At 33.4% G+C, this 11267-nt stretch overlaps 1 protein-coding gene across 1 annotated transcript in view; it reads right to left on the reverse strand.

The window, feature by feature from the left end:
- The window catches only part of LOC106877392 (uncharacterized), a 115521-nt gene that overhangs the window by 15382 nt on the left and 88872 nt on the right, over positions 1-11267 (reverse strand). Inside the window, exons 4-5 of the mRNA XM_052974117.1 lie at positions 8876-9015; positions 3205-3255 (exon numbers count right to left, since the gene is read on the reverse strand). Of these exons, the coding sequence (XP_052830077.1) occupies positions 3205-3255; positions 8876-9015 (191 nt within the window). The remainder of the gene's footprint in view (positions 1-3204; positions 3256-8875; positions 9016-11267) is intronic.

Consider the following 11267-nt stretch of genomic DNA (forward strand, 5'->3'; position numbering starts at 1 on the left):
GTGTATATATATATATATATATATATATAGAGAGAGAGAGAGAGAGAGAGAGAATGTGTGTGTGTGAGTGTGTGCCTGTTCGTGCGTATGTGTGTAAAACACACGCACTCATGTTTACACATGTATGCGTACGTTCCTGTATAGACGTATGCTGTGGCTATTCAACAGCCGAAAGCCTACCAGGTATTGGGTTAGCCGTAGCTGTACATCAGCTGTAGATCGGTGAGAAAATCGATCAAGCAGTGCTTTCGGACCAAGTTCCTTGCGATATTTATTCTGCTCAAATTGCACAAGCAATCTCTTGTCACTGCCGTAAATGCAGTGAACCAGTCCTTAGCTCGTTAAAATCATGTAACCAACAGTACCAGTGTTCACAGTATGCGATATAAATAAATAAAACATGTGTTATTTGTTCTTATGTTTCGATACGAATAACATATATCAAAAAATGGGTGTAGAAAGATTGTAGAAAAATTTCAACCATTTGTTACAATTGAAGAACAAGAATTTCTTATCCACCAAAAGAAGAAAGTAGTCCAAGGAAATGGCAGTACAAATGTCAGCGCCGTGTGTATATGTTTATTTCTGTCTAATTTTAAATTACTGATTTAAAGTATGTCGGGTAGTAGCACGTGTACGTGAAAATAAGCCAATCCTTATCAGATGTTGTTAGTTTTTTGCTGACACTGGGGAAAATGATAAACAACAAATTATTATATAATTACCACCCTAGCATTATCTTAATAAGGCTAATATTGTGATATTAAATCCCAATTCATACACCCACTTTCTAAATATGTGTTGATAGTTATCACATGTGCAATCTCTACATGGTCCCTCACGTATATTTTGGTAGTTGTCTGTTTACATAATATCCATATTTCCATCTATGTATGTCAGTAAACGTGCTTGTGTCTACATACTCTTTTACTGTTGTCAACCACTGGACTGCGGCCGTGCTGCAGCTTTCAGTAGTTGAGCTGATCAGATCAGCCCCACTACGTATTCCGATCCGATATTTATTCTATCACTTTACTGACCTAATCGCTAAATTACACATTTGTCACAAACAGACGCAGCTCGTCATTGATCTGCACCGAGAAACACAAACACACAGAAACACAAACACACAGAAACACACACACACACACACACACACACGCGCGCGCTCACAGACATACACACTCACACACATACATTCAAAGTCAGGCACCTCAGATTTCTGCATAGTTTCCATCAGCAGTAAAGGATCCCGACTGGGATTAAAGTTGGAGCAAAGGGTGTTGACGTTTATGATATAATACAGTAAGTGTGCGTGCGTGCGTGTGTGTGTGCGTGTGTGTGTGTGTGTGTGTGTGTGTGTGTGTGTGTGTGTGTGTGTGTGTGTGTGTGCGTGTCGCATCGCATTTTACTTCCAACTCCGCACGCTCCTCCCAATCTACATTTTTCGATTCAATTTGCACTCCCCCACTCCCACCCCCTACATACCTCACACGCACACGCACAAATGCTCTACAATTATATAGTTACGAGCTGCAAAACATTTCTCTATTTAAAAGATGTGGAATTGTGTACATTATTTACATTATTTATTTTTGATGGATATTTGTCCTCATCTTGTTTGTTGTTAACACAACGTTTCGACTAAAACCACCAATAGAAGAGAATATGACCAAAGACTGCGTGTACTCCATCCCATGCAGCTGTTGTAGGTTATACAAAGGGGAAACATGTCGACTCCTCAAAATAAGGGTAGAGGAACATCGCAAAGCTGTGACACGAAGATATTGATAAATCGGGTATAGCTGATCACGCATGGAAAAATGGAGACCACCTCCCCCTGTGGGATGAAATTAAAATAATAGACAGAGAACACCACTGGAAAATACGAAAGCTAAAAAGAAGCAGCTCATATGCTAGGACACAACAACCTCCTAATCAGACCAAGTGCAGATATGAATAACATGGGAACCGGTATTAAGGAAGGATAGGAAAATATTAGATTTATAAGCCCTAAAATTCACTCCATGATTGCCCACGGGTATATGGTGTAGTGGTTAAGAGCGCGGGCTACTAACCCCAAGTTTGATTCCAGGAAGTGACCTGAATAATAAAGTAAATTGACAAAATTAATTATTTTTTGAACCTGTGGAAGACGCACAAGATATCGAAATATCGTTCACTAGATGACAATGGCACTCTTCTTTTAATTTGGAGTTTTGCAAGTCTTTCAACGGGTAAACGACAATCTCCTCGCTTCTAGCAGTACCAAAGCATTATGGCTAACAGATTAAAAAAAAAATGTTGCGACACTTCGAACTCTTTACGAGCAATACATTTAAATCCCTCAAACTTGCCAACAATTCTCACTAAACCATTGGATGCAATCACCTCTTTCCCATTGTTATCTCTATGTTTTTACTCTCAAAACTTCCCTCAATCATTCCTCGGTTCCTGCATGGATCAACCTATCTATAAAAACCGATTCAATTTGAATTTCTGCATCGATCTCATCCGTTTAGGAGCTGCAGCTGTCTTGAGCATCTGGAACCCAATAAATAACAGAAAATAAATAACATATGCCATAACGCATGTATGTTAATGAGTGTGTGTGTGTGTGAGAGAGAGAGAGAGAGAGAGAGAGAGAGAGAGAGAGAGAGAAAGAAAGAGGGAGAGAGAGAGAGAGACAAAGTTACCGTAATCAGAGAATTAAAAAGACCATTCAAACAAGGAAGGATTCAGTACATTTGAATGTCGGGTAGAACCATTATGAATTATAGAACGTCCAACTATTGTAGAAGGAGCTTTGAAACTGATAGCCTTTCAAAACATCTCTACAATCGTCGGACGCGCACTGTATTTAATATCTATGTGGTGTGTGTATGTGTGTGTTATTTACACACGTGTATATTGCTACGTTTATTAATGTATCTGTCTGATTAATTGTATTTCTAATGATGTATTTGAAATTCTAACCTCAAGTTAGTTTTATGTCACAACAATGCTATGAAATAAAGAATCTGTATCTGTTTGATGATAGGGAACATAAAATGATTCTAAGAAAAGCAAAATTAGATTTGTGAGAAAATGTATATATATGTATTTGAAACAAATGAATATGGAAAAGATAAAGGTAAATGAATATGGAAAAGGTAAAGGCAAATGAATATGGAAATGGAGAACATACACGCTCATCATACATACCTCGACCTCCTGCCTCTAGATGACGTGACACGAGGTGTCGGAGCGAGCAGTCTGCAACAGAAACGGCCGATGAACAGAGAAAAATAATTATATGGAAAAGAGCAAATGAAGATGAAAAAGATGTCACACACAGAGAGAATTGAAAGATTCACACGTGAGATGGAACTGTTGACTACGGGATTGAACGTAGAAGGGATCATTCTCTTACAAGGGACATTATCACGTCTGTACTGTTCTAGTAACTACAAAATAAGACATTATTTCATGCTGTCAGGATATATCTGTTGAACTCAAGAGAAGATAATTGTTTATTAGCAGTGGACATTTTCGTGGAGGCTACATTGGAGGGCCGCAAGGCAAATAAGTCTGTCAATGAGGCAGGTTTTTCCGCGACTATGTTATTGCTACACAATTCTAAGTCTCACACAATTTTATAACAAATTGCTTCATGCAGGTTTCAGTGGTTTTAGTTACATTCAGTTTTTTTAAGAAAATGGAAAACAAAATAGAAAAAGAAAAAAACACTACAGAGTATGAATTGGAAAATAACTTTTTTTATTTTCATTCATTCATGTGTGAATGTACATCTCTGACAGATATAAAATGGAGAGATGAAGATAAGAGAGGACTAATATATGATACAAAAGGTTAATAACTGATCTAAGAAATGTAAAGGAAGCAGGTGACTATAAACATCGTCAGTATTTTTCAAAAATATTTCAAATTTAACCGGCAAAACAAAGAGCATCAAAATTCGTTATATTTTGGAATAAATTGCTTTTAAAAGATGATGTTTAACTTCAGAAAGTTAATTGAATGAGAATTTTTGTCAACCAGTTCAGAAGATGGTTCATGTTGAAATCCTCACATGATGAATTTAATAAAAATGTGCAAAATTAAAATGAAATATAAACAAACAGTTGCAAGACCTAAAATAAAATTAAATATTTCAAAATTTTAAAAATTTGATGAGAAAAGCAACTAATACCGTACTGTACAAATTCTGTCCTAATTTATAAAATTGCTTTAAATCAGTTACTTTTCTTAGCATTAATTTCTTTCAATGTCTATTGCTAGGATGAGAGAGAAATGCAATTTTTTTAATAAGATTATATTAGAAATAGTACATACACTACAGTCTTATGAAAAGTTTCACTTAACTAACTGTGACCTACAACCTGGAATATACATACATCGTTTCACTTGTATATGTGAAGATGCGATCAAATAATTTGCATTAATTATCTCACGCCATTCAAGGCAGCGAGCTGGTAGAATCGTTGCAACGTAGAAAAAATTCTTGAAGGCATATGTTATGTAGTGAGCAAAAAAAAAAAAAAAAAAAATCACTCAAAATTACACACGTAAGGAAAACATATCGTTAGCCCAATGTTATTTCTTATCAAGAAAGACAGTGGATTAAACTCTTGCGAGATTAATATTAAAAACTGAATGAGGCTTTTTCTGGAAGTTCTCCCATGGCATTATAATTTCAAATGACAAAACATTAGATGTATAAATTTTAACTATGCTCTTTGAATTAATATACATTAAACAAGTTTAACAGAGTAACTTTCATAAAATTAGATTATAGTTTCACACTATACTTTTTTTTTCATACTTATCCATTTATTATTCTGGCAGATTATACAGGAAAACGAACTTACTGACGTTTCATATTTTCTACTAAGCATTTGCAAATCTCGTGATGAATTCTCTCCAACTGATAATACTTGATTACGAACACAGAGAAATTATGTGTATTGTAGGACATATTTGGTACAAAGTATCGACAACTGATTAAGTAATATCTAAAAAGGAATTTCTGAAGCAAACACCAATTTTATTATTGATTTAATTACCGTAATCATCAAACAATATCGCTTTTCTAATAATGAAATAGAGTTCTCGAAATCGAAATCAGAAGAATTTGCTTTTCTTTCTTTCCTTAAAATAATATATGTTCTGAGTATACGTAGCTAGATATCATTGACCTTCGATTTACAAGTAAAAATTGATAGCATCGATATTTCCGCAATGAAACGTATTAAATCACAAGGAAATGAATAGATCAAATGAGTATAATAGATACTAAACGGTTAAATATTTTCGTCAGAAACAATTTAACTAAAAATAACTACAAAACATCTCAGAATCTCAAATTCAAGTAAAATCTATATTAATTCAACCAAACGGCAGAATTTCAATAGTTTCAATAAAACTTCCGAGCACTGTAGCAATCCAACGATTAAACATTTCTATATTTTATATAAGGGTGATATTCTTATCCAGACGGCCTTTGTTTTACCGAGGGAATATGTTCGATTGAATAAACCCTCTGTATATTATTAGATTTAATGATTAAGCAGAACAACAATACACAATGATAGATACATTACGCTATCTAGCATCGTTATTCTGCCTCTACCATTCTTCTATTTCCTTTGTTGAACTCTTCATATGTTCAAGGATTTTATTGTTTGAATATTTGGACTTTTGACTGGTATAAATCATTATCATCCCGCACGAGACGGTAACTAAACTCTGTTTCTATTGTAGAAGTTGATGTTGTAGTTGTTGTTATTGAGAAACCTCCAACCATTGCTTCAACTGAGAAGGCACATCATACAAAGATGACCAATTAAGCTCAGAAGAAGTTTTTGTTGATGTTATATTCTGTTTTTGTTGCATTTCAATCTGGTTTCGAACCACACATTACAAATATTATGACTTTTAATGAGGTAGTTAAGCCGTGTTGTAATCATTTAAGTATCTGAAATTTATTTTCGAAGAGTTTGGTGATCATCGTAGCATAGACGGCTTAAGAAGATTTTGTGATACTAATAATCTCAATTCTTTGGTTGTTAATACAGAATATGAGTGTAGAAAGGCATTTGACATTGTAAGTATTTTAGTGTTTGCATCGGACTTGTCTAATCCCGAAGTGTTCTATATAATACCTAAATCACACCTTGAAACTGAGGTCAGAAAGAGGCTTATAACATTTCCCACGAAGTTTCTACAGTTAAAAGAACATCAATGAACATAAGTTTGCTGTGGGTAATGTTCAGAGTGCTTTGAGTTTACAGTATCTAATTTAGAATGTCTTTTTTTTTTTTTTGTAATGTGTACGTCAGTGCCTTCACCCACACTTCCGATATTAAAAATTTGATAATGTAATTCTAATCTTCTTGACAAAGTATTGAGTTCTCAGAAATAATGACGCCAACTTCTTCATCCTAACAAAACAATTAGCAACCTTCTAGTTCCTCTAGCAATTCAGACATGTACTAATGACAGATTTCCCTGAGTAAGAACTCCTCCTACAATGTCCTAGATTTCAATGAGGTCAACATATTTTGAACAAAATAAATTCTGGTAAGGATACTACAACTTCAGAAAGGATACAAGTTGAGAAAGAGAATGAATTTTGGATGCGAGAAACATTTATGAATATATTTACTGGCTCAAAGTAGTTGCAGATTTAAGAAAATCAAATGATAATTGTTTGATACAAATGAGATAACTTTAAAAGATGCTATAGCACAAAATTGTTGTTTCCATGATTTGATTCGGAAAGATTTCGATACAAGCCACCAAAACCTCAAGTGTTGTCAATATCCATTATTTAGATTCTCTACAGAAAAGGCGGTTTGTGTAAAAAAGCTAAATCGACAAGACTGTTCTCAAATTCTTCATCGAGTATCATCTATGTCACTATAGTGTCAAAAATAATTCTTGATAAATGGCTTTATTTAAATGTATTAATGAAGATGATATATATACGACTTCACCATTCTACAAATCACTCGTTTGCGTACCCACGGTAAAGTTTAAATAATTGCAGAAATAACTTGAGAAGTGTTCACTTCAATACTGGTGATACTGTGTATATATGTTTTTGCTTAAAATAATTTTTCTGAAAACTTTATTAAAAAGGAAAATAAAGATCCGAATGAATATTTAGGAAATATTTAAGAGCGAATATTACAGAAGAAATAAATAAACAGCAGAAAATTCCTTTTTAAAAAATTGGACTTAATATAATGTTTTAACGCCACTGTCTCCATGCTTCTAGTTTCCTGTATTTATTTAAGCATGCAAAATTATTCATGCATGGGAGCAAATACATGCACATATATTTAAACATGGAGGACAACACAAAGAAACCGCAATCAAAATGTTTTTGATATAATAATTATCATAAATGTCAGATTTCTTGTACTGTAACAGTGACGGAAATTGTCAAACGCTAATATTCTGCTTGCGCAATGAATATCCACGGAAACCATTCACTGTTGAAAGAATATTCAGTTACGAACACTATAATTCAATGAATAGTTTTGTTGATCAAATAATTAGTAACATTCATCGCTAACACTGACGCGACATTCACTATCATCATCCGCATCATCATATAATTAATACCATACCGTAGTTTCACACATATGTAATATAAGCTATATAAAGCAAAGCTAAGAATGCAGCACACATCTGCTTCCCTTCTACAAAATATCTGTAGTATATTGCTGGATGCCTGCATAGAACCGTGGCGCATTTTTCATTTTATAGCTAAAATTACGCACACATTACGAACTCTACATATTACGGTATTCCAACATAGTCTTAACATGGATAGCTAAAGTTTACTACAAAACTATTGGATCAGAATTGTTTATATACTTAAACTACAATATATAGCATCTATCTATCAATCTATCTATCTGTCTTATCTATCTATTTATTTATCTATTTGTCTGTTTGTACCTATGCATATGTATACACAAAGACAACAGATACGTAATATAAATCAAATGTTTAATTTAGAATAATTCAATAGGAAACTATCTGGTAATACAATGGATGAAAATCTAAAACCTCTTTAAAATGCAACTCTAAAGCAGTTGAGGTCATTTATTAAACGTCCAATAATATCAAGATTCAAACATAGACTTCCGAATGATAAGTATTTAAAAAATGTATTAATGTATCATTCCTTTGACACTATAAATATATAGGCATCCCTTTAAGAATAAAACACACTTTGAATTTTTTCAAATCCTAGTAATCAATATCCACAATTAAGTTTCGTATTTGCAATAGCAGAAATTCTAAAACCAAACTTCTTTGCACAGATTATGGTAATATAAATGTGACAATTCAATAGAGACGTTAGACATTTTAGACATCACATTTCCAAACAACAGTGTTGTATATTACTACATTTCAAATGGCCATAAGGACAAGCGATTTCCTATGCAACAGTGGTGGAACAAATAACAGTTTATAGACATTCTAAATATGCTTCATTTTTCGCCGAAACACAAACACACACATATGACAAGCCTCTGTACAGTTGCCGTGGACCAAATTGCTTCTAAAAAGCGATTGGTCGATCTGAGGCAAAGCTAGAAGATCTGTCCAATGTGCTGCGCTTTGAAATCGAACCTTGAACCAATGGACATAAAGCAGACTCAGTCATACTTGCAAATAACTTCACACAACAAATTGTTTCTTCGTGTTAGTTTAGTTATTACAAATTTATCACAAGGAATACAAATTTACTCATTCAGTAAAGCTTTGCTGCTATTTCTATATACTTTTTTTTTTTTATCAGAATCTATTTATTTTGGACTCTAAGTGTCATTTGATTATATTTAATTGGTCTTACTTTTGTTTTATCTTCTTTATCTTCATTAGTTTATAAGGTACTCCGATCGCCGTGATTTTACTGCCGTCTGACACACGATACCATCCTTCCTGAGTGTTGATGTATGTTGGAGTCAATACAATTGAGACAAGAATTCGAACCTAGTAAATAAAGCGGAAAACATTAAAAAACAAAAACACGTGTAAGCATATTTTGGCAATATTAAAACTGCTATTTAAAGAAATGATGTGAACGAGCAAGTTCATAGAATTGCTTAATTCATCTTTACTTCTGCAGTAGTGCTTGAATAAAAGGTGTTTTTTTTTAGGGATGTGAAAATGAAAAGTAAAAATGTCACAGAAATGTTGTTTAAGAATAAATCTACGAGAAATGATTTCTGACATCAGATTGCTTTTTTTTTTTCTTGACCAAAACTGTCGAGATGCCAAGCTAGTTATAGCAAGCACTACAGTCTATCACTCATAACCACAGCAAATAGTGACTAAATTGTAAAATCATTTAAGAGGATCAAGTTGCACATAGTTTCATACACTCTAGTCAAAGGAAATTCAAATAATTTAATCACAAGAAACAATCTAAGCTGCACATCTGTAAAGTACTGTTATAACAAACTAACAAATTATAGCCACTATGATCTGCCTTTACGCATTAAACAATGACACTTGCATGAATGTTGTTTATTTTAGGAAGAAGCAAGTTAGTAGCTCCAGATTTTAATCTCGTCTGTGGACTCTCTTTCTATCTCTCACTCACTCTCTCCCCTTCTCCCCCCTCTCTCTCTCTCTCATTTACCTACTTCAAAAACAATATTTCAGCACTTTGTTTTTTAACAGAACATAAGATGAACTGTTATTTTTGTTGTTAATCTGCTATAATGTATATAAACGTATTCACTCATACACACCCATATATATATACATACATTTCTCTGTGTGTATATGTGTATATATATATATATATATATATATATATATATATATATATATATATTACCAAAGAATTTGTTTACTTGTTGAGCGGCTGTCTTCATTCTGTTCATCGGTTCTGTTGATGTTGTGTCCAGCCATTTTGCTTGTTGTAGCTCTGTGAATGCTAGATTCAAGTTTCAGTCGAAAATCTCTACGATTGTGAATAAAAGGCTCCCTCAGTTAATTCATCTGAAGATTAAGCAGTTATTTAACGGCCGATAGTTGGGGCTCTAAAGTTGGGGATAGTATTCATCGTATTTTCAATAAATAGTCTCTCACGCCAAATATGCGACTTGTCGCTTCGGTTTATTTCAAGATTTCTTGCCAATAGAGAAAGAACCGGTTTCTAACCAAGATCCAAGGTTCCTTCAATGGAATTTCAACATCAGCAAAAGGGTATGTATGTATGTATGTATGTATGTATGTATGTATGTATGTATGTGTAGATTTGTATGTTTTATGTACGTATTCTCATGCATATAGTTACATATCTAGACATGCTCAAATATATTTAAATGATAAACTTCTGGAAAGTTTTACAGATTTTTACAGTTCCAGTGATGGATTGGATCTGTAGTCTTCAAATTAGCTTTCTCCTTTCTGGCATTTAGGCAGTGTGTATTCCATATGTATGTATGTATGTATTGTTGTTATCTACATAGGAGAATAGAAAATGATAGCCGAATGATCTGACTGTCAACAGAAAACACAGTAACTGCATCATTTCATAAGGCCAGGCATATTGTCAAATAAAAACAATTTCTGATGTGTATCGTGTGTGTCAGTGTGCACAACCTACAGGGAAAAGAACCGAGTAACGCTTTCTGTTCAATGCTAGAAATATCGCAAAATATATTTATCTTCATGAATAGTGGTAAAGAATTTAAAAAATTTATTCATATCAACATGCATATCATAAAGATAAAGGTAACCATACATACACCACGAGCCTGTATACAGACATCACCAGAAACAGACATTTCTTTTTATATATGTTTGTATATATGCATGTTTACTTGCATGTACATATCTCAAGCAGCTTGGGTTGTTTTCATATTTTAAAAATATTACATAGTCATTAAAGAAACTGTTGTTAGACGAGGTATATTTATCTGCTGTGAAGATAAACTGGAAGAAGGCATCAAACGTAAGATACCAGCTATCAAAGACAAACAGATTGGATATAATCTTGATTACAGTTCTGATATAAGCACAAACGTTTACATAAATCCAACAAAGTATTCAACCACATTTCCCTTTGCTTTCCGCCTATTTGTATTGCAAGAGCCCTTAAAAGTTTGAAAACTATTATATACTTTATTATAAACAATCACGATAATACCTTTGGTTAGGGGACATCCTTCTATAAAATCTACTCAACGTCCCAAATATCTCTATCTTTCAGTGTTCTACATATATATATA

Source organism: Octopus bimaculoides, chromosome 17 (assembly GCF_001194135.2).
Source record: "Octopus bimaculoides isolate UCB-OBI-ISO-001 chromosome 17, ASM119413v2, whole genome shotgun sequence".
NCBI lineage: Eukaryota > Metazoa > Mollusca > Cephalopoda > Octopoda > Octopodidae > Octopus > Octopus bimaculoides.